The sequence below is a fragment of the Thunnus albacares genome, chromosome 24, assembly GCF_914725855.1.
Source record: "Thunnus albacares chromosome 24, fThuAlb1.1, whole genome shotgun sequence".
NCBI lineage: Eukaryota > Metazoa > Chordata > Actinopteri > Scombriformes > Scombridae > Thunnus > Thunnus albacares.
The window spans coordinates 12,354,741-12,382,517 of NC_058129.1; the positions used below are offsets into that span (position 1 = coordinate 12,354,741).

At 37.4% G+C, this 27,777-nt stretch overlaps 4 protein-coding genes across 9 annotated transcripts in view; all 4 read right to left on the bottom strand.

The window, feature by feature from the left end:
* The window catches only part of LOC122976028 (protein NLRC3-like), a 48,268-nt gene extending 45,607 nt beyond the window's left edge, over nucleotides 1-2,661 (bottom strand). For 2 of the 4 annotated variants that reach the window (XM_044344274.1, XM_044344276.1), the window contains exons 1-2: nucleotides 2,345-2,659; nucleotides 1,956-2,105 (exon numbers count right to left, since the gene is read on the bottom strand). In XM_044344274.1, coding sequence (XP_044200209.1) covers nucleotides 1,956-2,086 — 131 coding nt within the window. In that variant the 5' untranslated portion in view covers nucleotides 2,087-2,105; nucleotides 2,345-2,659. Of the gene's footprint in view, nucleotides 1-1,955; nucleotides 2,131-2,344 lie in introns of all 4 variants that reach the window. The other 2 variants (XM_044344273.1, XM_044344275.1) reach the window with 2 other exon arrangements.
* Nucleotides 1-21,149, bottom strand: part of LOC122976034 (periodic tryptophan protein 2 homolog) — a 75,137-nt gene extending 53,988 nt beyond the window's left edge. Inside the window, exons 1-3 of one of the 3 annotated variants that reach the window (XM_044344286.1) lie at nucleotides 21,131-21,149; nucleotides 17,909-17,999; nucleotides 17,669-17,802 (exon numbers count right to left, since the gene is read on the bottom strand). The gene's annotated coding sequence lies outside the window, so the exon portion shown is untranslated. Of the gene's footprint in view, nucleotides 1-17,668; nucleotides 17,803-17,908; nucleotides 18,000-18,413; nucleotides 18,511-21,130 lie in introns of those variants that run through there. The other 2 variants (XM_044344284.1, XM_044344285.1) reach the window with 2 other exon arrangements.
* The window catches only part of LOC122976030 (protein NLRC3-like), a 165,428-nt gene that overhangs the window by 71,328 nt on the left and 66,323 nt on the right, over nucleotides 1-27,777 (bottom strand). The window lies entirely within an intron of this gene.
* LOC122976629 (ribonuclease inhibitor-like) overlaps nucleotides 25,488-27,777 on the bottom strand; it is a 47,143-nt gene continuing 44,853 nt past the window's right edge. Inside the window, exons 7-8 of the mRNA XM_044345210.1 lie at nucleotides 25,640-25,801; nucleotides 25,488-25,512 (exon numbers count right to left, since the gene is read on the bottom strand). Of these exons, the coding sequence (XP_044201145.1) occupies nucleotides 25,488-25,512; nucleotides 25,640-25,801 (187 nt within the window). The remainder of the gene's footprint in view (nucleotides 25,513-25,639; nucleotides 25,802-27,777) is intronic.

Genomic DNA, 27,777 nt, shown 5'->3' on the forward strand with positions numbered 1-27,777 from the left:
GAGGGGGTTGCTGCTGTTATAGGGTGCTTTTCATTACGCTAACATGTCGCTTCCCTCACTTCTGTCTCTTCATGAAGACAGAGGAGTTTAATTCACCAACGGGACATCTTCACGCTAGTGTCATTTTGAGGAAACATCACCTCAACTGTCAAATATGTAGAAGTCAGCTCTAAATATGTGCAACTTATTTAGTAACAGTTTAAACTTTAAAGTTTGAAACCGAAAATCCATTCATACAATTAATTTATACTTTACACTGTTACTTAATAATTTATACATATTGATAGCTGGAAGGAAAACACCTGATAACTGCTCCAATTTGTGTAACGCGATTACAGATCTATAGTAGCGTCTGGCTGTCACAGAATAAGACACAAATAGACAATTTAAACCCATTAATTACTGAACGAACAGAAACGACATAAAGGAACAATAAAAACAGCTGTAGCCTGCAGAATGTCTAAATAAAACATTGCTTATTTAGTTTGTGAAAATCTGACGTGATGATTTTATACGCACTGAAACGGAGAAGAAGAAAGGAGAAGCCTTTTGGCTTATGGAGAAAAGAAAACAAAGTCACAAGAGTGTTTTTTGTGATCGATTCATGATTCAGTAATTTTCATTTTATGAATAAATATGATGAGCTGCTGTCAGTGCTTTCATTCCGGTCCAACAGGTAGTTTTGCTGATCTGCTGTATTACTACAACAGCCCGACTGTTAACTGTCCTGTCAGATCAGCTGACAAATCAATAAACACATTACATATAGCGTAATGAAAAGCCCCCATACTTTTCCCCCTCAAGCAGCACACTGTGGTTAACTGGCGGCTAATTGAACAGGCTGTACAACAAACGTGCATGCTCACTTCACTTCGTCTTGTAAATACACCAAACAACGCGCACATAACACCACTGCAAACTCCACTTACCAGCAGCTGAAGTTCTCCCTTTTTAGAGCGAAACAAAAATTCTAAATCATTGTTATTTCTCCCGCTGAGCGTCTGTTTGCAGCGTCCCTGGTTGCCGCAGCAACTCAGTTACTACTGTTAGGGCACATCACGGTTGACCTCAGGTGATAGGTCATCATGTGACTGACAGCAGCGGTCATGACAGTCATTTTATTTATCGCTAAATTATTATTAATTATTAAATGTTCTTCTTGAAGGGCCACGCAAGCCTTCACAAAAATGATTAATTAATTAAATAAATAAAAATAAAAATAAATATGCCTTGACAAAAGGGCACTATGTACATCAAGGGGCAAAGGGGCATCGCATCAGCAATGACTGATGAATGATTTTTGAGTACCTTGAGCCAAAGACCCCAGGAACAGCACCGGGCTTTGAAGCCAATTTGACATAATGGCCAAACCATGTAATTGCAACTTCCGGGTCTGTCATGTGATGCCCATTGGCGCAAAAAGCTTTTTTCCTACACACAATCTTGGGAAAAGGCTAAACCGGAAGTAGCCAGCTAAGCCGGCAGAAGTCTCTGGTGCACATGCTTTATGGGCCTCACAGATGCGGAAGATCCGAGTAATTTTATAACTGGAAGTCGAACTTTTTTGGCTTCATGTATGGATGTATAAAGAGAACTGGATACAGCGCCGGTGGCGGGGCCCTATGAAAGTTGTGGTGAATGAAGCCAAAAAAGTTTGACTTCTGAGTATAAAAGTATTGTGCTTTGGAGACCACTGGCAACGCCCGAGCCAAATCACTATAAAAGATAGAATTTCCCCTCACTTCTGATGCACGTTCAAAGTTTTGTGAGTTTTCAAGCACCTTTAGCTCCTCAAAAATGTGATTCATTGCAGAGAAGAAGAAGAATTGTTTCAGATACAATAGGCCTTCTCACCACTCTGACCTAATAATCTCTACAAAAACAACAGGTTCCTCACACTTTCAGTGCCAGGGCCCTCATGAGTCATATAAATGAGTTGGTAGCAGCTCTCTTACTTTGTGTTTGACGGTCCAGGTTCATTACTGAAGGTTGGAGGATGATCGTTGTACCGGTCACTCTTCATAGACAGAACGTTGGATACTGGAGGCTCTGCTCTGCCCTCCTCTTCCTCCACACGAGCACTCATCTTGTGGACTTCAATCAGTCTGAGAGGTAGACCAGTAACACTGACTGTGAGATTAGGAATCAAGACTCAAGAGAAACAAGTCTGTTCAAGAGTCACAGCGACGAGAGAGAAAACACTCAAAAAAGTTAGTATCTCCCTGTTTTATTTCCTCTTTATACCCACAGAAGTTCATTCTAACTCTTCTCCCCTCTACAGTCCTCACGGATGAAACTGACTGAGACTTTCATGGTAAAATAAGAATGTTTTATTAACACTCACCCTGCGTCAGATGTCAGTTTTTATCCATCTGCTCTGCTCCATTGAACACTTTCAGTTCCAGTGCTGCCACCCACAAGAAATCACATGAGCCTGTGTAACGGGGGACTATATTAGCCTCACAGTTTATAACGCCCCCGTTAAGTTTCCTTTATATCGCTGATAATAGTGACAGCCTACAGTCTCTGCGTTGTGTTGTGATGATGATTGTGGACTAACGGCTGACAGTTAGTGACATCAGTTGACTCCAACGAAGACACCCAGACGCTCCGATGTCGATTCAATGATGTCCGTTTATTGCTTACAAGCACTTCAGGATCTGGGGGATACAAGCCCGGTCTCAGTAAAACTATTCAAATAAATAAAATCATAATCAAAGGAAACTTACAATACTAATCAATTATTTCTGTGATGAAGCTTAATAACCGTTAAATAACAAATTACAGGGCCAACGGTCTAACCTTGACCAGGATCAAAAACTCACTATATTACAGATTACACAAACACACTATTGATACAGATTAATCAGTTCACATAGATAATCACTCCGAAAGTCAATATAATTATAATTAGTAATAAAGTCTATCTCAGGTCAGCTATACATTATTATTTACAGGTTTCCATTTAACAGTCACACACTCACCTGGTCTGACTTGTTCCCCCGGTGATGGGCTTTATAGCTGCATCGTTACCTTGGATACTATGTAGCCAAGTATTAAATATTAAATATAAGATAACAGCATAAAATAATGAAAATAACACAAATATGTACACCTTACAACTTTTAAATAAAGGTAAAATTACTGACAAAATTATATTCTATATTAAAAAATTTTGCTGTCAGACATAGTGACCATTTAAAGCACAACTAATGTATTTAATGTAACATGCAAGAGGCATATGTTACACCTGTCAACGTGTGTGTATGTCATAAACATGTTTATGAGGATCTCTTTTGGCTTAAACAGGTTAAATTAAAATAGGTTTTGGTCAAAATGTTAGTACTTTAGTTAATACTTTATAATACAGTTTTAGGGTGTAACTTCCCGTCATTACCATGTAATTTCCTGGAACTTACAGCGTTACAAAACTTTTTTTCTTTTGAATTTGCCTACATTTGTTAGTCTAGGACAGGTCTTCACACTGAGTTGCTGAGTTCAGTCTCATGCTTAAAGTAACATCAATAGTAAATGCTAAATAATTATCAAGTGTGTTGTAAAGTTAAGCCTAAGCCTTCCACATCTTTAATATGTGGAAATTATTTCTAGTGTTTCTACATCTTCTTATTCTGTTAAACAGGCTCGTTTACATTTCATTTGGTTGAATATGACTTTTTGCTGTCCCCAAAACAGATGTTTTACTTGGCAGGTACTTGGTATCAACGTTTCATCTCATATCATAGAAGTACTTCATTCATGGTTCTCCTCTTTCACAAGAACGCGCTCGTAGCTGGAAAACCCAGAGTTGACTGAGCTGGTTGATACCAGCTTCATTGTACTGGTTATCTGGACGTCCAATGTTAGACCCAATGTAGCCTGCTGATTAAAAGATATCCTGGGTATGTTGAACTCACTGATGCCAACTTAGCAATTTTGTTGCTAGATTTAGCCACTTTTCAAACTACCATGGCAACTTTTTTTTCAAAAAGCACCTAGCAACAAAATGAGCTACTTTTAAGATTTATATGAAACCTTTAAGCAACTTTTGAAAAGTGACTCACACACTAGAATGCACACATTTTCTGTCTAAATGACAGAAAAATGTTTTTCTCTGTCACACACTCAGTCACAACATATGGTCTGTCTGCCTGGCTGCAAAAGTGCATAGAGGGCTTTTAATTTGAAATGACAGATACAGGAAGTGGCGACACATTGTGACACCAAGGAGAGTGTCTCTCCCCTCTCTGTCCATCGATCAGGCAGCGTCCTGTGTGCGATAAGTAAACGACTAAATAAAAGATAAGTTATTGCTAAGAAGCTTTTTCTTCTTGTTCCTACAGTTGGATGTTTGAGCTTCACTGTGCAGAAGGATTTATGTGCAGAGTTTGACACTAGAAGGCTGTTTTCACATTCATCTGCTGGAAGTGGAAAGTTTCTCTGAGTTCATTGAAAATCTTTGAAGAGGCGGGCCTATGAGCATAATTTGTGACATCACAAATACTTTGGAGCCAATCCTGGTCCAATATTCAGTTTATACAAGTGTGATGTGGAAACTTGAAGCCTCCAGTGCACAAACACTGAAAACTGACTTAACAGTGAAGTAGGAGACATCTTCTGTAAAGTAGTTAAACTTTTAAAATGAAATATATTTACATATTCATAGAGTGGAATTTTTAATGAGAGAGAAGGAGTAGATGCCATTTTAAGGACTTTAACATGATAATTATACTTTCTTTGTGGAAAAACCAAACCAGACTCACAATGTTGTTCCAAGCAGCGTATTTTTATAAGTCTAAACATGTCTGGAGGGGGTCTTTAAGAGTTGGTCGCAGAGGTGACATGATGTAGATGCGTCTGTGTTGTCAGATCAGATGTTTAGAGAATAAACATCACACGTTTGTGCTGTCAAGAGAAGTAAGTCACGGTCTTTTCTATCCCAGCAACTCCTATATGATCATAAAAAATGTGTTGTGTTTATATTAATTTTACAAATAAAATATGTGATAATAAACCATCACATCTAAACTAACAAACTTCCAATCATATTTTTCGTCACGTCCCTTCTTTTAGAGATTTTCTTAGACACCCAGGCAGATGTAGGACATGCTTGAAGGACTACATCTCCCAGCTGGCCTGGAGGAGTATATTGCAGAGTCAAAAGACCATTTGTGCTGCTAGATTCTGACCAGAAGGTTACTTGAAAAGGGGAAGAAGCTTCAACTGCATATGCCAGACTATCTTAAAACAACTAAAACATTTCATCATATGCACTGCACACCCACACAGGTATTCAGTTTCTACTTCATTAGACCTGCTCAGGTTGAATATGGACGGAGGTGTGCTGGCAATTATGTGAGGTCTCAAAACTTAAACGGCAGAGTAAGAGAGCTCAATCTGTACATTATTTATGTTTACTGTTTGTTTGCTGTTAATTTTATTGGTTATTCTTTTTTTTTGGCACTGCAAAGAAAGACTTTATCACATAACATTTTCTCCTGATGGCAACTTTTTACAACATATTCAGAACTCTTTCATAGAAAAAATATGTTTACAAACTTAATCTACAATTACACAGCAAAGATATCAGTTTAAATGTTAAAGCACTTGATCACCAGAAAAGGCCACAAATAGAAATGTTTCACTCATTTGGTTCTTTAGTTAGCAGGACTTATTGGTTATTCTTAATTGTTTTTTCATGGACTTTAATACATATTTATTTTTAACTTATATGCATTATTGTGGTCTAATTGTTAACTGCCTGTTTTGTATTGTTTATAGGGTTCATGCTGTACACTCACTTATTCATTCATGAATAAAAATTTTTTGTTTGTTTATAACCATCAGCGTCCATCATTTGACTGAACAGGTCTGATGAATCAATGGCAGTCTACGTATTGATCATTGAAAGGGGAGATCTGGTGTTATTGTTATGTTGAGTCATGACTTATTACTATTTCAAACACTGTGTTTATTCTATTCAAAGCATGACATTAAACTACAGCAAGTGTCGTACTGTGATTGGATTGCTAGCTGCCTTCACTTCTCTTTCATCCACCAAAGTGTCTGGTACATCTCAGTGACCTGCACTTTACTGGATCTTGTTATGGTTAACAATTTCCAGCAAATAAAAACCCAAAGTTAATGTTTTTTCTCACCCTCCGCAACTAGGTTGCTTTCTATACTATGATGTGACAAATGGACTGCATTTAGAAGAAATTATTATGGCTTAATAATTCAGAGCAAAAAACAGTAAAAACTTCCTGTTCTTTCAGGGAGGGCTACGTGAGAAATACAACCCCAGAAACACCACACAGACAAGTTATCTCCCCCATTTTTTCACAACACTGTCAAGTCTTTTTTTCCTCCATTTTACTTTCGTAACTACATACAAATTTGTGTTTTCAACTCTGAGAACTTTGAAAACACGAGTGACCTACGCTCAACACTGTACCTGAACGCCTCCTGTGTAAACAGGGAAACTGCTGAGTCTCTATCACGGTTTGATGTCATTTATGGTCGCTCTAGCTTCTCTGTTCTCTCCTCTGCTCTATTTGTCGGTGTTTGTGTTTAGCTTAGTTTGTAACGTGTACTTAAATGTATTAAATTCCTGTAAACTTAACTACTGGCTGAAACAGCCCCTCCTCTCAACCAGCAGCAGAGGGAGGAGGAGGAGGAGGACAGGATGAAGATACTGACTGATGTCTGTGTTCTTCATTCTTTTTAAACTTCACGCAGTATTTTAATGTCAGGAATATTATTTATTTTACTGACATTTTTTTATTTATTTCAAGTGAGATATTATTGAATTTATATAGTGACTTTGCTGACTGTTCTGAATTTATTCTTTCTTTAATAATTCAAAAATCCCCCAATTCTTTGGTAATGAAAAAGAACCGATAAGAGTATTGATAAATACTCTTATTTCATTCCACCAATGCAGTCAACAAAGCAACATAACTCATCACTATAACGACCATCTCTACTGTTATCAGATCATTTTAACACCCGCAGACACAAACATGGTGAAAACTGTTGGTTACGTTACCTTTAGATACTGAAAATAATCTGAATCAAGATGATGAATGAAGGTGAAATTAATCAGCAGCTTCAACCAGGAAACCAACCAGAAGAAGAACAAACATGTAACTCACAGCAGGAGGTTTTTAAGGTCTGTTGATTCACAAACAGTCTCAACTCTCTGTATTCATCTTTAACCTGAAGTGTTCTTTAAGGAAATCTGATAACAGAACAGCAGCTCTGAACTTTGGACTGAAAAACCCGGAACAATAGTCAAATATTAACAGACTTTATAAATCTTTATCAGTTGGATCATAAAGTCTGATGCAGGAATGCTGGAAGTCAGTCAGAGTTGGGGTCGCTGAAGAAAAAGGCTATATAATGACGTCATATTAAATGCTTCGCAACATTCATGATTTCTGTATAAACTTGAACGTCCAACAATATTTTACACCAGTTTTAAATCATTTTACACTTCAACAGAAAGCAAACTTGAACACCAACATGCTGTATGTCAAAGCAGTATAGTAACATGTTCAGCTATATTGTAACCAAGACCAAAGTGAGGAAACAACAGGTAAATAAAAGGCAGAGCCTCCATTTTAATCCAGTTCAGGTAGAGATATTCATTCATGTGAATGTGGACACTGCACATTTATCTTTAACAAAAAGAACCAGAGTCAAAGAAAAGTGTCAATGAGTTAAAACAATGAAGTTTTATTCAGTGTTGTCCATTAATTCATCATTTACCAGACTTACATTTCCTTAATGATGATAAAGTGGAATCTGACTGTGTATCAGGCTGCAGCCACATTACATTTTAAATATATTAGTTCAGCTTTAATCTGACGGGGATAAAACATAGGAGGCAGCAACTGAAGATGAAAAATATAGTTCAAGATTTAAAGAATATATAGATCAAAGACATAGAGACATGACTGTAAACTCACAGTCTGATCCAGTAATAATGTGTTCAGTTCAGTGACTTTATTTCAGCTACTTCAACAAATGTAGTAAATTTAAACATTGTCACTGAAATGCTGTTAAAACACGTTCAGACTATGCTCCCTATTTAAAAAAAAAAACCTCACTTTCAAACTACATTCTGCAGCTGCACCACGATCCTGCTCACTTTAAAATTTTAATATATAATCTCCAATATTATAAGAATGATGTTCCATCAGTGCAACCAATCACATCATGAGTGATAGAGATCATTATAAAGCTTCATACCCATTTAAAAAAAACAAAACTGAGATAACACATTATGTGCAGTAAACATTTCAGTGCAGGAGCTGCTCTGATAAACTGACAGCTGTCTTGTGTCACAGTGTTATAACAGAAGGACATGCAGAGGTGTGATTCTGAGCTGAGGCTGAATTCACGCTGTGTAATATTTGAATATAAGAGAAAAAAAATGCTGTTCAAGGAAAGACTGATGTGCATAAAAGCTTAACTTTTGTGAATTGATTCAGAATCGTAGAAAATAAGAATCGAGATTCTTCTATGAATTGATTTTTTCACCCACCCCTACTTTGTTGACTGTAAATCTACTTTCTTGTCGTTTATGGTATTTCTTGTGCACTTGTGTTCCAGTTGTGTCTCACTTAAATAACTATTTAAAACACAAACAAACAAACAAAAAGCCTTCTATCTAGTCTCTTTCTCACTTCACAGCTACTTGAGAATTAGTATCACGGCTCTTTCAGAGTTACTGTCCTCTCACGCTCGACTGTCTCGCCACACTTGTAAATCTCTTTGGATTGAAGCAACTGCCAAATGACAAAATGTATATTTGTTTTATGTATAAAAACATTCCAGTAGACTGATCCTGAAGAATTATTGGTTAAACCAGGTTTATTTCAGTAAATCAGGCTTATTTTCAGAAGATTCTGGTTCATAAAGTTTAAATAAGTCTGAGCTAATGGAAACTTATTCCTCTAAAGTTCTTCCCTCACAGTTCAACTTTACTGCTGCACTGTAAACACTCGTCATCACATGAATCACATGAGCTGCATAATGATTCAGTTATTTTTCATTTTCCAAAACAGGATACAGTGTAATATTCATGACGCTCAGAGCAAATTGTTCCTGATATATAAGACAAATGTTTGGTACAAATATAAATTATGGACGAGTTGTCTCCTGAAAAACACAATACTGTAAGAGTCAAAGATTTCTGTGTGCAAAGTTACACCTTTATTAGCTTTAGAAACAGGCAGATTTAATGATGGAGAGATGTTATAGTTTTCCTCAAGAGAAACGGTTTTGTTTGTAACGTGAGGTTGAAGACAAAGTGCATTTTTATGGTTTTATGTCCTTCATTTCTGATAAGTTCTTGTGAATGGATGAGTATTAAAAAAAGTTAAAAATCCTCTCCAGACATGTACTAAGACATATAAAAATACTCTACTTGGAACAATAATGTGTGTCTGATATGGTTTTTCCACAAAAAAAATATATTTACCACGTTAAATCAATACTATTCAACTCTCTGTATTCATCTTTAACCTGAAGTGTTCTTTAAGGAAATCTGATCATAGAACAGCAGCTCTGAACTTTGGACTGAAAAAACTGGATCAAAAGTCAAATATTAACAGACTTTATAAATCTTTATCAGTTGGATCATAAAGTCTGATGTGTGTCTTTTATTCCAACAAGGAAATAAAAAGTGCTCAGATGGCATTAATGCAGTCTGTTGTATCTCTGTGATGTGTGCAAAACGGGACAAATAAATTGTTTGTGGAAAAGATGAAGATAAAATTATAATATAGCTGTTTGTTTATTTAAAAATCAGATCTAATCATTTCATTTGGAGAGAAATAGCCTCTTGTGTGCTGTAGACTGTGAATGTATTATCCTACAATATTATGTTTACAATAACTTTGGATCCCATATAGCCTGATAAAATAGTAAATTAAATGTTTCAAAATATATCAGAATTTCTACATAATCCATCTGGGTTCCCTTCATATTCTAACAGAGAATGCAAATGTGTTTCCTGCTAAAAGTCACATGGCTGACGTTAATAATGCACACATTCATGTACAGTAATTGTTTCATTTCATGATTTTACTAATATTGACATGAATGGGTGATTTCAAAAGATATTGATGTACATATTTCTCTCCTCTGACCATGCTGGTCCATCTGTTTCTCTTTTTGTTCTCTTTAATCCACTGATGTTTTATTGCTGTGCTATCTACCATGGCTACTATGTACAGTATGAGCATTTCTTTCTTTCCACAGGATTTAATAAGCTGTTGCAACATATACTGTATATGTGCAAAGCCACACACACACATACACTAACACTTTATTTACGATTTCCTTGCACAATGAAAACTGTAACTGAAATGTAGGTTATATTAACAGACAGGGAGCCCAAATTAACTCACTATGACAACGCTAAACATGTTTATGGTCTGTAATGTAATACAGTGAATGATGAGTATCAGTTTGTGAATGTATGTGTGCGTTTATGAATTGAATTACGACAATGATGAGGTCTATTTGAGTTTGTGCACGTTTTTGTGTGTATACAGTACTGTGTAAAAGTTTTAGGCACTAAAAGTAAAGTGAGAATGCTTACAAAAATATTGCTATAAATTGTTTCAATTTATCAATGAACCCCTTACAAAGTTGAGTAAACAGCAGAAACCTAAATGAAATCAATATTTGTTGTGAGCAGCTTTGCCTTTAAAACAGCAGCAGTTCTCCTCTGTACACCTTAACACAGTTTTTCATGGTAACTTGCAGGTAAGTTGTTGTAACCATCTTGGAGAAAGATGTTCTTCTGTGGATTTATTATTTAGGCCATCTCAGGTGCTTCTTCATGTAATCCCAGATTGACTCCATGATATTGAGATCAGGGCTCTATGGGGACCATACCACACTATCTGTTGCAGGACTCATCATTCTTCTTGTTGCTGAAAATAGTTCTTTATGACTCTAGCTGTGTGCTTGGGGTCATTGTCATGTCATGAATAAATTTGGGACCGATCAGACACCTCCCTGATGGTATTGCATAATGCATAAGAATCTAAACATCTAGGGTGCCTAAAACTTTTGCACAGTACTGTATGTGTTTGAGAGACTTTGTGACAGAGAAATGAAAATAAGTGTGTTGATGTCCATGTTGTAAAAGGAAACAGCATCATAATGCATGATTTGAATTAACATGGCACCATAAGGAACGTACTGCATGTGAGTGTGTGAAGAAGAAAGAGGCGGCATCAGATCTCACCTTATTTAATAAACATGGAACCAGATTTGTATTTGTGCATCTTTTTTTGTGTGTGTGAGTGTCATTATGATTAAGTATAAATGTTAGTAGATTTGTGTGTGTGTGTGAGTGAGAGAGAAAGAAATTATTGAATAATCATGAAACCAGATTGAAAACAGCCACTCTGTCTCGCAGCTCTGTAATCACTAAATGTCGTTTGGGAAGTGACCGTGAGCACTTTAAACCACCGACGTGTTTCACAATCAGACCAATGAATAAAAGATTTGAGTTTTAAGTGCCTACATTTTAAATTTAAAAGAAGTGGAGATGTGGGACTGTGGAAAGTGGATAAAACAAATGAATGTTGCTCTGCTTTTCTGATTGAAGTTGACGTCCTTTCTTATAGCAACAGATACAAAAGCAGATGCTGGAGTGTCAGACTTCATAACAGCAGTGATGGTGTTACTGTTTACAGATCAGGTGGGATTAGGGACAGCAGCGTTTAATGTCACTGAGGTTTAAATTGAATTTATATTACTGACTACACAACTTGTTTAAAAAGAGAGCGTGAAAGAGAAAAGACTGCAAATGGACCAGAGAGAGTGCAAGAGAAACAAACTGATCTCTAACTTTATTTAACAATATACAGTTTAAGGGAAGACAGTGTATTTATATGCACGTTTAAGCCTAATAATCCCTTTTCATGTATGAAATTTCATCCTGCACTCATATAACAGTGATGATATAAACTGCCCACTCCTGCACTTGATAGAGTAAATACATGTTGTGCTGCAGCATTTGGGCCTCCTGTTGCTGGAGTCTTTATCACTTGTAATTGAAAGTGAAGTCATGATGTTCTTGGTATTTTCTGTAGATATTTTGTGTTGCTTTTAACAATCTGCATGATGTTTTTAGGGATCTTTTTAAAGATAGAGATATAGAAAGAAAGAAGAAAGACACACACATACACTCACTCAGTAATAGACCCTGCAGGATGTGAAAATATAATCATAAATAGTTTTATCTCCTCATTTATCCTCTTTTTTTTTTGCAAGTAATTGAATGTGAATTTGACACAGGACAGATGTTGAGTGGGACACCTCTTCCTCCCTAATAACCACAGCAGGGGAAACACTCATACATGTAGACACACACATGCCAGAACAGCAGGTGGCTTCCTGTAACAGCGTCACTGTTCTTGTTCAATGCTGAGTCGACACTGGATGTACAACAAAGGGATTGACATGAGATGCATTTTCAGTTTTTCCTTTTCAGTCCATCATATAATTATCACTCAATATTTTTTTTAGCACTTTTTCTGATATTGAGAAAACAGCAGGGATGAATAGTGTTGTTCTTTCTTTTCTCTCTCAGACTGTTTTCTCTCTTTTATCACGTCCGCATGGGCAAGATTAACATTTCCTAAAGCAACAGCTACCTGTGAATGTACATGAAGGTAAAGGAGTTGTACATTCATTGCTTCTACATTTGAGCCGCAGCTCTATATATAGACTCTGTGTGTGTGTGTGTGTGTGTGTGTGTGTGTGTGGCTCTGAGTGTGTGGGTGAGGCACTGAGTCGTCTGTTTCTGCTTCAGTGAAACTCTGTAGCTGAAGCTGCCACCACCAAGACATTATAGGCCATAGAAAGACTGTGTGTGCATCTCTTCTCAGTATTGAAGGGCATCATTTCCACTGGGGATGGGGAGGACATGACCCTCTCACTTCCCAGTTGTGTCCGTACATTTGCAGTTTTACAGTTTGAGTCACTTTGTGGACATTTATTTTTTTGCCATTGGTTTCTCCTCCCAGGCTACACACAGGCTGCCTGAAGGCCTGGACATGCTACTTAGTAGCTGTTGTGTATCGTCATACTGGAAGGTCTGGTGATAAGCCTGACATCATAGAGACCAGTGAAATGTAATAATCACACAAACGGGGATTATGGTGAACACTTTCAGACTAACTCTCCTACATGACATTTCTTGTCTCACTAAGTTTTTTTTGAAAAGTGACAGAAATGAAATGATGAATGAAAAAAAGGACCTTAGGAGAGCGGTTCAAATCCTGCAAAGTGTCTCACCTCTGCACACCTGGCCGATCGCTGCATGAAATGGACATGCAGATTGTCAGTTTCAGTAACTTAAATAATTGTGGGACGCAGCCCCCACAATCCCATAATCAGCAAGGTGTGGCAGGAGGAGGTTTCAGACACCATGACGATGTGATTCCATAAATCCTGATTTGTACAGATGTTTGGGGCCATCTGACAGGACCCGACACAACTTAGGCCCCTCAACAAGTTTTAGAAAAAAAAGTCAGTAGCTGTTTGTGTTCTTACTTGTGTGTGTGACTGTGTACATTTGTGCATCGGCACAGTCCTGTGCACGTCCTCGCAGCAGCTTCAATATCTTGTGACATGGAAGGGCTTGAAAGGAAAGAGAGGATGGAGCAAAAGAAAGAGAGAAAGAGAAGGTGAGACAGATGAGAGAGGTTAGGGATTGATTATTGATCGCTGTGGAGTTGTCAGGAGGCCAAGGAAAGATGGAGGAACACAGGCTATTTTCCTCTCATTCATCGACTGAGAGCACAGAGAGGTTGGTGGAGAGAGAGCACTGCACAAAAGATTCATGTCATTCCTCCTTCGCTTACCCTCTCTCTCTTTTTCCTGTCAGTTTTGTTCAGATCTCATTTTCCTCCCTGTGTTTAGAAATATTGAATTAAGAATGAAGATGAGACAAAAGAAAACAACAAGGGAGGATGAAAGGAAAGAAAAAATGGATAGAAGGAAGGAAAAGCACACTCATATGCACATAAGCAGTATTTACTTTACTACTAAACAGAGCAAATCAGCAGGAAGTAAAGACTTTCCGGTTTCCAATTCACAAATCAAACAAGCGCTCATTAACACCTCGTCGTCTCCAGTCGTCCCACAACTCACTCCAACAAATTCCACTTCATGGAAACACACACATTTTACCCCGAGACAGAAACCAAACATAATCCTATGATTCATTTCCATTCAAATGACACAAATCCGAGAGAGTCTTATTAATGATCGGAGTGAATGTAGCCAACAGATTTCTTCATCCATTTATCAGTGTGAGGATGAGCGTGTGTGTTTCTTTTTACATGCATGCATACGTTACGCCCATAGAGTGTAAGCTCACTCGAAGGGTGACATATTTTAGAAAATCATTTTTTCTGAAAGAACAAATGGACAACACAGTGTGAGTCAGCTGATCCTCCGTGGCTTTACTGATTATACGTTAACTGCCAACTGAACTTAGTTGGAAAAACACAACAACAATGCAAAACAATAACAATACAATATCAAAATCACTGTATAATATTAAAATTTCAATATTTCAAAATACAGCAATCATGCATAAACTAATAGCCTATTAAAAATGATCAATTCTATATAACTTCAGTCACACAACATTTACATTAACAATATAATCTCTCTCATTCATCCTCTCTGTTTACGCGTGACGTATTACAACCCGTGAGCTGCCTGGTTGCCTTGGCAACGGTAAACTACAGCGCTGCTAATCAGCTGTTCGGGCTCTAACCGTCTACATTCTATTAACCGTTAAAACTGAAAATAAACGCTATTAACCGTTAGAAGAAAATGAATAAAACAAAGAAATATAAACTATAAAACACGCTAACATTAAATCTTATAAATACATATATATCAGTGGAGTCAAGCAAACGTTACATCTGACTCCCTTTGACGTTTTGACAGGTGTAATTTGATGATATCCATCATCGTAAACGGCAAGCTAGCGCCAACTCGTCCCAGTTTAGGACACCAAGCTAGCGCAAAGACCGCTGATAAAACTACAAACTACACGCTACAATGCATATCAGTACATTAAATAGAAAAACTGATAAACTGTATAAATGTTTACATGATATTTACACACCTGAAAGAACAGATGGAAAAAAGAGTGTGAGTCTGCTGATCCTCCGTGGCTTTACTGATTATACGTTAACTGCCAACTAAAGAATGCAGCGCAGGCTCACAGCTTATAAACCCCCAGCTGATCTCCTGCCTTTTACACTCCAAATAGAAATATATGAAATTGAAGGAGGGTCTGTTAACATGTAAAATAAAGTGCAAACATATAAAAAAAATAACACAAGTAAGTTGGCAATTGCATGTTAATATCCTATGTGCCACACATATGTCAATAGAAGTCCTAGACTCAATTATTCCACTATGGAGACAGTGCATAGTAGCGTCTCTCTCTCTCACACACACACACAAACCTGAATACACTCACCCATAACAGGAAATGGCTTACTGACTGCTGTGTGTGACTGACATGCTGAGTGCAGACTGCAGCATAGTGTCCTGCTCTCCTTATTCTTCTACAGAAGGACGACACACTTAATGAGTTGTCCTAACACACACAGAGGTGCACATTCGCACTCACACACTTGTACTTCCATACTTGTGAGGACTCGCAGTAACCTGAAACATTCCCTATAGCTTCTTATCTTAACCTTGTCCCAACTCATTGCCTACCCCAGACCCTTAACCTGACCCTTACCCAATTCTAACCTTCACACTAAACCAGATCTTAAAGAGCCCCTTTAAGAAGGGATGGGCAGACAAAATATCCTCACTTTCCAAAAATGTCTTTATTTTCAAGCTCTAAAGCTCAACTGGGTCTTTTAGGGGACACTGAATGTGCTGCAGTTGCTTGTTTTTTTGGGTCATGAATGTGATACAGATGATGTTTGTGCTGCAAGAAATCTGACATCAAAGTGAATCCAATACAAGATGTTTTACTAATAACATTTTCATCCAACCTTTTAAACAGTCTGACCTCATCTGATCAAAACAACATGTCAATAAAGTTTCTATAAATATATAAATAATATATAAATACACTGAATCCTTGCTGTAGCTGTGCTGATCTAGATGTTAGCCTGACCTCTGACCTCTCTGGGTTGCAGCAAGTGAGAAGACATTCCCTCCAATAAACTAACACTCAAACTATCAAACACACAAACTATATCGCTATAGTCTGAATTAATAAGGAAACAAGACTGTTACTCTAACCAAATAAGCTTCATGAGGTCACATTATTGATAAAGATAAATCACATATTATTAAACTCAATTATCATTTACATTTTCATAGGAAAAATACATGAATGAATACATTATAATATAAAATAACAATAAACTAGAAAAGGTGTAACTTTCTGTAAGAAATGTGAGTGTGCTTGCTTTAGCTGACAGATGGTGTTTCAGTACATTACCAAGAGCCCTAAACTCTTCCAATGAACCAGCTTCAATAGTCGGGACAGCGCCTCGGTAAAGGGTGACGACAGGAGCATTTTTAATCAGCCAGCGGGAAAGTTAATCACTGAGCTAATTGAGCTGGGGAACTTTTTATTGTGACACAACAGACCACTGACCCACATCGCCGTTCTGGTGATCACACGCTTTCCTGTGGAGAAGTCAAATTAGCCGTATACCTGTGCGAGGGAGCGACATCATACAGAAAAAAGAAAGATACTTTGATATTTCAATTACTAAAAACAGCTAAATTGAATAGATGCGCACATTTCATAAAGATGCTGCACATTCTTACATTTGAATGAAGTTTGTGGGTAAAAGCACGTGAGACTAGTTAGTGAGAGTCTGATTTGATAAAAATAATACAGAACAACCCCATAGAAAACCCTGTAGAATAACACACACACACAGAAAGAATGGCTTTGTGTTTCAAGAGTTAATACTCTGTACTGTACTATAGTGAATTAACAGAACAACTAAAAACATGCAGCTCGTTAACCTTCATCATTTAAAAAGCTCTGATTTGCACTTTTTCTTTTTCACATTCTATCTTTTATCTCCTCGCACAAACACACAAATACACACTTTTTGAATCTCTGGCCTGTGACACACACGCACGTAACATCAATATTTCTGTCAACTTGGTTAGAGTGAATCAAAACTGCAGTTCATATAATAGGAACATAGACATCCCTCTTCATCATTTCTTGAATTCAGGGTGAATTGACACAGAACCAACAAGAATATGACAAACTGGCCCTTTTCAAATAACACACAAAATCCTACAAAATATTATTATACTGTATGTATCCTTAACGTTAACTTAACACATATCTCACCAGAGAAGGAGAATGAGCTATTCTGACCTTGAGGGTGGTGTTTCAGCTTTTTAAAGTCTCTGTTTAGGTTGATAGTATGAATTTTCATTCCATCTGTTCTAAGGGTAAGATGGTCCAGTTGCCAGCAAACTTCCTGCAATCTGTAGACGGGAATGTACAGATCCCAATATTGGTAGTATGTAGATTTGATTAGATTGATTTAATCCAGGAGTTATTAATGGACTATAAAAAACATTACAATGAAAATCCCACTTCTGTGTGTGATTGTACCTGTTGGTCTTGGAGGGGTTGTACTCGTAAGATCCGCCAACGGCTTTCTGCATTCTCTCTGAATTAATCCGCCAAAGTTTTAGGGAGTGGTCCATCACACATGACATCATTTATTCACCCAAGAGATCAAAATCCTGCAGTTGGATGAAAAAACAACAGCAACACATCTTAAATGCCATCTAGTTTTTCTGTGTTCGTGGATTATTCTTCAGATGGCAGCTGTGATTAGATGTTACTCACAGCACTCAGGACTTCATCTCGATGACCTTCAACGCCTCCAAATATCTCCACTAATGTGTCTGTCTGTTTGTTCATAGACGAAGGGCCTGATCTGAGGAAACAGTCGCACAATATCACTGCCAGATAGTTTACACATTTCTGTATTTATGTGATCAATGAAGCTTATGAGACACCAGAGATACAGAGTCAAATGGACTGTTTGTTCATCAGCACAGTTTTACTGAAAACTGAACAAAAACTGGAGAGATATTTATTTTCCTCTTTACACCTTAATTAATTGATCACTTGCAGCTGTTGGTGGTGACAGTGAGGCAGCAGCAGCACAGCTGAAGTTTCACCTCCTTCCAGCTTCCCAAATGCGTAAAGCTGCTTTTCCTCCGTTACATATAATTTTACTCTGACCTCTAGAAACTTGTAACAGCATTTTTCATTAGTTATAACTGATTGAAAAACCAAATAATCCAGAGGACTCAGTAAAATCTGAACACACAGACATAATACACACATTTTTAGATTCAGCGTGACTTACACTCCCCGACGATATCATCATATGTCATGTGCATCGCGAATAAATGTCCATAAATCTGCTTAGAAGTTTAAAAGTTTTCTTCAGTATCAAGTAATCCAGTGATGTCTGTAGATTCATGGCTACAATGCAAACTGATAATAAAAAGGAAATGATAATAACTAATTCGGGATACTTTTAATGGCGCCATTTTGTCAACATGTAAACAAATAAAAAACAAAAAAAACGGGGCTCTAGTTGTAGCTCACAGCTAACTCGCTGAATCCATGGCAACGCTTTACTTCCTGTTTATATCCCCCTAAAGCATTATGGGAAATGTTGTTCAAAAGCTGAGAGCATGATTATCCTTCAAATCAGTGATGTGTAAATCTGTCTGTTGTGAATTAGAGCTATTGGCTGGTGTTTGGTACCGACTGGTATCTCTCAGAATAACTTGACAGCAAAGAGCAGCCAATAGCAGATAAACTGTTCAGTAGTAGCCTGCTTTCACCAGCAGATGGCAGCGTTATTCTATTGCTGTGATTGACTGACCTGCTGCATGTAAACTCCTTCTGCTTCCTTGTGTACATGTAGTCAGAGATGTACCTGCACAGGTGACTCAACAGTCAACAAGTCTCAACAGTATGCCTGTATGAAGACTCTGTACATATGAAATGAATGAGGTGGTGTATGATAAAGAATGAATTCTTCAATAACTAACAGTCACCAATGTTAAATCTTTGCTTTAAAAATCAAATAGCACCGAACTGTAGGAAGTAACGATGTTTTAATGTTTTAATGCTGTTAAAAGATGCTGAAAATAAAAACTGTGTTTACATTATGAAGGTGCCCTTTCAATGACACTGTGTACAGCTAAAGAAAGACTGAACTAAAAGTGTGTACAAGAGAGTCATTTCTGTGGTGCGTTCACGTGCTAGTGTGATAAAATGGACATTAGGGCATTCAGGATTGCATCTTTTGAGAACAGTCAAAAGTTAAAGTTACCTTTAACTACCTTTAGAGTTTAAAAGTTAAAAAGGAAAATACAAATTTGGTCGCTTCATCAAATAAAAAGGCTGCTGTTCTTCAGCCGAGTGTCAAAACTCAGAAGACACAAGTTACTACAACACCTGAAAGCACCACAGAAAAAAACATCACCTATCAGACCAGTCTTATAAGTTTTATATTATCAGCACTACTACTGCTAAATGTTTTGCATTTTTACATAAAAAACCTGAAACAACTTATGCAATGATGAAACAATGATGCTGGTTAAAACACTGACAGTCGATATGAACAGGAACATGTTCAGGGGCTGTAATCTCTTCTGCAATAATACAAGATGAAAATCTCAAAGACAGCAGACTCATTAATGCACTTACTGTAATAATGCAAATGTTTACACCAAGAGCTGAGATTGAACAAGCTGTGGAGAGAAAGTTTAGTCCTGGGTGCATCCAGCAGCTGGTGGACATTCAAAACACCTGAATAGTCAAAAGAAATACACTGAAAATCCAGAATTGGAGAACAAATAAGCTTTATTTACCACCAGCAGGCCTGAATTATATCAGTCTTTATATCTGACAACTTGGAAACAGGTGAGACAGACTGTGGATGTCAGGAAGTGTGTGTTAATAACAGCAATAATACAATCGATTACACAATTCATCAAAAAAAACAACAAAGATGTAGTGAAACTTAGCACTAATATGAATGACACTTGACCTCACCTGCAGGCTGATTGCTGCATTATTTGCTGAAAGATATAAAGAAATATGCACTGACTCAGTACCATGTCTTTCTTACACGGGAATAACATCAACATAAAATTTGTCTAATCAAACACAAAGCAGACAGTCTACAACACCACAGGCAGTGACACAGACAGGTGCCGAGATGCGGAAAATATGGAGTCAAACAACACATTAATCTCAAATTATGACTTATTTCTTCATAACCAACATTTACGTTAAGAAAGACTAATTATGGATGTTTGCATCTTTGTTGAGCCCTGAAAAGGTGAAAACGTTCAGTATTTCCCAAGAAAAGAGCAGCGCAACTAGAGAAAAATCTGAATAAATGAACAGAAATTGCTCTTTTTTTGTATGATACTTTTTTATCATCTTGTGACCTCAAACATTTATCAAGGTTAACTAAATTAAGTGTGAAACCAAGCACTAATAGCCTAATAGCAGTGGTGTGGTCAGAGGACAAGTCAGACAGGTCATTATAAAGAAATAAGGTATACCGGAGGATAACATTTCATTTTATCAAAACAGAGTGTTTCATAGTGGTGTAATACAACAAACCACATTACATTCAATTAGAAAACTCTAAGATGGCATCTAGACAGCATATTTATGTTCTCATCAAAAAGAAATAATGCACATATCATACTGTAGATACATGAGTCACACATATTTCTTTATGTTTATTCTTTATGAGTTTTTGTTCATGTAAAAAAGTATCACTGCATGTATCAAATACACGACTTACTCACTCTTGTTTTCTGCAGGAATTAATTCTCACAAGCAACAAGCAGCTTCTGCACAGGCTCATTCTCAAACCACACAGTCAACAGGTGACTGAACCACTTAGAAATGCAAAACTGGGGAAATCCACCTTATTCAAAGCCTCGGCGGGCTTGTCAGTCCCAGTACAAGATCCAGTTCATCATATGACTTCCATAAGTTATGGAAGTGGCATGTTTCACTCACCAAGTGTTGTCCCTGCTCAGCCTGCTGTAGTTTAGTGTAAATTAGTCCATGTGTGTCTTCCACCATCCTCCATAGAACAAAATAATCCCAACAGGTTAACCAACTTTGTACATATCACGGTCCCTTTTTAAATCTTCATCCTCCTCTCCTTCATGATGCCACTTTGTCTTTGTCGATGTTTATGTCCCGCTCAACACACAGCAAAGTGAGGTTGGATAGTCTGGCCGTTAGCCGCTGTCAGGCTAGTAGTGCTAGCAATAACGTTAGCTTGATGATCCGCTTTTCTTACTCTCTCGCTCTTTGCGTTTTAATGCAGCCGATTTGTACTTTACCTCCTACCTAGATTTTAAAAAAACACACACAAACATCACCTTGATCGTTAACTTGACAGTGTGCGACAACATGACGCATTCACGGACACACAGGCTGTTGGCTTTTAAAACTCCCGGCAGCCAAATAGAGTGGCAGGGGCCCGATTAAGGGGGTACTAAGGGGGTGGAATCAACGACAATACAAACATACAAGACGAGAACCTCTTGGCAGTGGTGGGGGCTCGTCTCTGATCTGCAGAAGACACGACGTGGTCTGAGTCTGACTTTTTATTATTTGCCACTATCAAGACACAAACTTTATTCAAAATATTCAACTAAACAACAAAAAGTTAGCAGTTGACAGCTAGCTAGTTGTTATATCCAAAGATGATGTTTCCTCTTCTGTTCTTGCTGATTAATGCTGTTACCTCTTATTTAAAGTCCTTTCTGAAGATTATTTGAAGGTTATTTTGCAAAATGTTCCACTTTTTAGGTTCAAGTTTGAGATGTATTCAGGAGCTCATTTTGGTGCACCTACTCTCTCATACAACGTTTTTTTCAGATGTCAGATGTCTATGAGTTGTTAACAGCTCCACCAAATAGTGATTTTTACCTCTAAACTTCTCACATGGTTTCATTTCAATAAATGTTCAAATGATCCAATATTTCACCAAAAATCAAAGATTAGAGAAAAAGTCAGAAAGGTGAGAACAGATTTGTGTATCAGAACTTTGTTTTTTCTTCTTTCCTCTCCCATTAATCATCTCACGACCCCTCAGATTTATCTGGTGACCCTTTGGAGGGGCCCAACCCCTAGGTTGGGAACCACTGGACTAAACTAGCTAACTGTATACAGGGTTCAACATTAATGTTTTTTTTTGGTGGGTCAGAAATCAAATTGCCCAAAGTCAGTTTTTATTTGCTACTATACAAATTGTTTTATTTATTAGCGGTTATCAAATAACAAAGACTAAAGTTTATTGTCTTGTTTAATCTTTAATTAAATGAAACAGAACAAACACACAAAGTGCCATAGATGTGAAGCAACAAACATTCTTGCATATCAGAAATGTTATGACTTGTCTCCTATATTTCACTGAACACTAATTTCTTTTGATCAGCCCAGTTTCTTTCATATAATGAAATAGACTCACTAACCTGATGGCAAATACATTTTTAGACTCATTTCTTCCACTTCAAGCTTCCTGATTTCCCTCTTTAATGTTTCTCCTTCTCGAGAGTATTTATGACAGTGAAAAATTACATGCTGCACTGATTCCTCCATTTGACAGATCTCACATAATCCTGAGGGATGTTTGTTTCCGCATCACACTACTAGCCTACTAAATTTTTGATTGGCCGCGCCAATATTCTCATGCGTGCAAGGGGGAGGAGGCTATGCTGTGTGCCAAAGAAGGAGAATATAATTTATGATACAATGATCAAAGAATGATTTAAACTTTTTTCTGATAACGTTAATAAATATAAGATAAAATAAAGTGAATACACAATACATAATATGTAATATATATGTGATATATATATACGGTGCATAGGTCTCTGAAGAACCTCCCATTTCTCCATCAGACACAGACACACATCGGAACATCTTCCCTCGGGTTTGACCTCACTGTGGGTCTTCTCTGTGTCAGGTGCAACCCAAAGCTGACCAAACACAATCCACAGTCTTTTTTCTCAAATCTACCTACCACTGACCTCAGCACCCGTGTAACATGAAATGGAAAATAAAGCCCACTTGATAATAAAAATAAGATAAAATAGATGAAGTGAAAAATAAAGTGAAAAATACTAAAATTACATAGATTGCATGATATAAGGTGGAAGATAAAACCCACTGACACATAAAATAGAATGCATACTGAATAATAATATAAGAAGAATAAGAATAAAATAAAATAAAATAAAAACAAAGTGAACACATAAAATACATAGAATGTATAAAATAAAGTAAAATATTTAGTGAGCTGGCTTCCCTGATATCTATCTGTAGTATGTTCCATAGGTTTGGGGCGTAATTGACAAAGGCTGCATTCCCGATTTTCTTTCGGCTGTTGTTGGTCATCTCCAGATGATCGCAGTGTTCTTGAGGGCAAATAGTTAACAAAGGAGTTAGCAATGTAGCTTGGTCCTAGCCCATTAAGGGCTTTGTTTGTATATGAGGAGGAGGACCTTAAAGTCAATACTGAATGTTACAGGAAGCTGGATCAGAGCAGCTAAAAGTGAACTAATGTGTTCTCTCCTTCTTGGTTCTGGTTAATATCTGAGCTGCAGAGTTTTGAATGAGCTGAAATCTCTCAGTGTTTTTTTTTTTGGGAGGCCAGTTAAAAGTGCATTATAGTAATCAAGTCAGCTTGAAATGAAGGTATGAATCAGCTTTTCAACATCTTTTTAGATTTATAAATGGTCGTACTTTGGCTAGCAGTAGTAAAGTAAATTCAGATGCCATATTATAAATCCTGTAAATTAATTAATAATTATAGTGTCAAGTGATTCTGCAATAATCTGCAGTGTCACTCTGGTTTCAACAGATACAGATGGTCACATGTCTGAAAGTAAAGAGACATTTAAAACTTATTTACATTTAAAACATATATACAACTTATATACAAAGGCAGGAAAGTCTTTCTAAACAAGCCTCTGCTGGAGATGATCCACATGGACCAAAACCCAGACTGAGACTCAGGTCCAGGAGGAGGGTGGAGGAGGTGGTTGAATGGAGGAGTCTGGGTGTGTCTGCAGAGACGCTGTAGAAGGACAGAGCAGCAGCAGAGCAGTCCAGATACACTGATGATACTCTGTCAGATCCAGAGGAACACACAGGGATGATGGTGGACTTGACTTTGTGTGTGACAGTGGAGCTGTTCTCAGATCAGTTCAGACTGCAGCACTGAGACTCATCTCCACTTCTTCTGATTCCTCTGTCAGTCACTGCTGGATGAAGCTCTCCTCTCCACTCTACCTCCCAGTAACATGGCCCAGTAAGAGTCTCTCTACACACAAGCTGCTGCTGCTGCTGCTGCTGCTGCTTCAACCTCTCTGGATCATCAGGATACAGCTGATCCTCTCTCAACACGAACTCCTGGATGTTCACTCACTCTTACAGAGATCACCAGTAGTCCAAGCTGATGAGAGAAGAAGAAACAACAGAGGTCATAAATCAGTGTTTAGTGAGACTCACTTCATCAGCTGTCAGTCAGTGATGCAGCACATCCAGTATAAAGACCAGCAGGGACTTCAGTCCTGTTCAGACCAGAAGTGGAGCAGCGTAGCCTGCTTCCTCTCAGCTCTCGTATTAACGTGTTGGAGTGAACACACTGAGCTCCGATCTCACAGACCTGCAGAGACTTTTGTCATCAAGTCTGTTTACTCTGCAGATTTCACTGAAGTACACAGAGGAAATAAAGTGCAGAGAGTCATGAACACATCATTACTGCACAAACACTTTAGTGATACATTTACTGTTGTTACATGTGACCTGCTGTTAAAGTGAAAGCAAGAGTCTCTGTGTGTTGATCAACATCTTATCTGCTTTTGAAATATCATTTGACAAATAAAAATGGAGGCTGTCATTGAAAATATTTGGAGGAAACAAAATAAGTGATGGACAGATATAAAGATGTGATTCCTGGACTTCAGCAGAGGTTCTGGTCTGTATAAAGACCACATGGTTACTAAACGTAATGATGGTTCAGTGAAATCAGAGCCAGTGATTTGCAGGCTTCAGTCAGACTGATCTTAGAGCTCTGACAAAGATGAACTGATCAATTCTTTAGTGTTGAAATGAGAGAACAAACACTTTCAGATCAGATTTGATGGTACGACAGTTGGATGAATGAGGACCACTGTCTCTATACATCTTTTAAGGCTGTCAGCTGTAATCCAGCTTTATTTCCTGCAGACATGAACAACAACAACAACAGTCGTCTTCACATTGACTCAAACACAAGATCACAACAAGCTTCTGGCTGATCTGATTGGCTGACTGTTCTCTCTCTCTCTGTGGTTGTGTCCGATCCTGAAGCCTGTCACCGTTCTCCTCTCACAGCTTCACTGGGGAAAGCAGCCACTGAGAAGGTTGGAGGTTCACCAGGAAATACTGCATCTTTGCTTTGATACAAACTGTGTTTAATAAAAAACTGCTGAAACCAGCACGGACTGACTCCAACTCTCTACTGACCTCAGAGTCTCCAGTCTGGACTCCGGATCAGACAGCAGCTTCTGGTCTGAAGAACTCAAGGAGTTTCCTCTCAGATCAAGCTCTCTCAGATGGGAGGGGTTGGACTTCAGAGCTGAGACCAGAGAAACACAGCTGATCTCTGACAACCTGCAGTTCCACAATCTGAATAAAGAAGAAATCATGTAGCGTCAGAAGCAGATTATTGTGTTTGAAAACATTCAATGTTTCATAATCTGTTCAGAGCTGAAGAAGGTTTAGAATGAACAAGTTTAGAAAATGGAAACTCCAAACACCTGAACCCAACAGGATGCAGGCTAAAAACTGTCAAATACAAACAGTGAAAAAGAGCTTCATTAATATTAATGACAACATGCTGCTACTTCAATAAACACACAGTGACTTAACAGTGAATTAGCCAGTGCAGCTTTTTCATCTTATATTAAATATGAAGACCAAAAAGATGCTCAGTGTGGATCAGTATAAAGTCTATGTGGTCACAGATGTTTTAATGTTATCAAAATTGATTTAAAATAAAGATCTGAATGTTTGAAAGTTTGTATCCACTCTGCTGAGGAAACTCATGGACTTCAAGTGGGATTTCATTTAAGGTGGTGAGATTACTCAATCCCATTACTCGCTTCTATTTATCAAAACACCAGCTGGTTTCATTCGTCTAATTCTTTCTCCCTCTCAATCTCACAATTGAGAACTGGTGTCTTTGACTGGGCCATAAGTCATTAACTAACTCACTCCCCTGCCATCGCCCAATACTTGGACTTCTGCACTTAACCGTGTTCCTTGTTAGAGCCTGACATACAGTTCATATTTGGACATGATGGAACATGTCTGCTGCTGTTCATTATATTTTCATTTATATTTCAACTGTTTTTGACAGACAGCATAATATCGACAAAACATGTTTTATTTATGTAATGTTCATCTTTTTATTTGTACCACTGATATGCCTTAAGGCTGGACAATATCTCCAGTATATTCAGATGTTACATGATATAGAGCCAGATATTATCTGAGTTTGCTTGTAATTCTGTGATGTAGCTCAGTTGTCTGTAACTGTTGCTGCTCCACAAAGCAAGGTTAGTAAGTTTACCACATGACTTTAAAAATGGTAAAACTGCTGAAATTTGGTTTGTTATCATGAACTTGAATTGTGAATCATAATTGAATCATATCCAAATAGCTCATTCAAATGTTGCTTTACAGATTCAAAACACTATCATGATGATGTCATCTTTTCACACTTATCTGCCTAACTTTCTAATCCTGCTTTGTGGAACAGTCCTCTGGTTAAAAGCTGCTTAACAGCAAATGATGCAGTTTTATTCAACTGAACTCTTCTGTTCTGGTCACCTGCTTTGGTTTTCTAAACACTTTCATATTTTGAAATATATTGTTAGTCAAAAAAGGTGATACTGTACAGTTGATCATGTCAATATTTCTGAGCCTAAGTGCCTTGTACTATTTCCATCAAAAAGCCAAAGACAGTTTGAGAGAGAACGCTCTGTTTCAGCTTTTTGTTTAACATACAATTGTTCTGCATGTGAAGTTTCCAACTTTATATTCAAATAAAAAGTAAAGTCCAATAAGAAGCTGTGTTTTTTCTCTTACATTGTAATTACATGATTGAAATATCAGTGATTTAGCTCTGTTCTTCATTCCTAAAGAACATTTTGTTCTGGTTTGCATTATGTGCTTGTAGCCAGCTTTGGACAGAGATTTTATGAAGAATGACAACCAGGTCTATTAAAACCTTTTTCTTAACAAAAGTGTCTTTAATTGTATGTATTGTGACTATTCCTATGTGTTTAACCTTCTAAGTCAGTATTCATTGAGGTTAAAAATAGGTTTATTAAAATGATTGTAAAAAAATATAAACTAAATAGTTCAATCAAACAAATCTGTCAACTGTAAGATACTGTCAAAGAAAAAAAACAGTTATATTAATAAAGCAATGAAAAACCAGATCATACTGTATTTTTCATTAACAGCACGAAACCGTAAATTTTAGTGACAGTAAAAAATGTTAATTTTACAGTAACTTAATTGCAACCCTGCTGCCAATTGTTGAATGTTTTTACAGGAAGTTTTAACAGTGTGTGTGTGTAGAGGTGTGTGTGTTT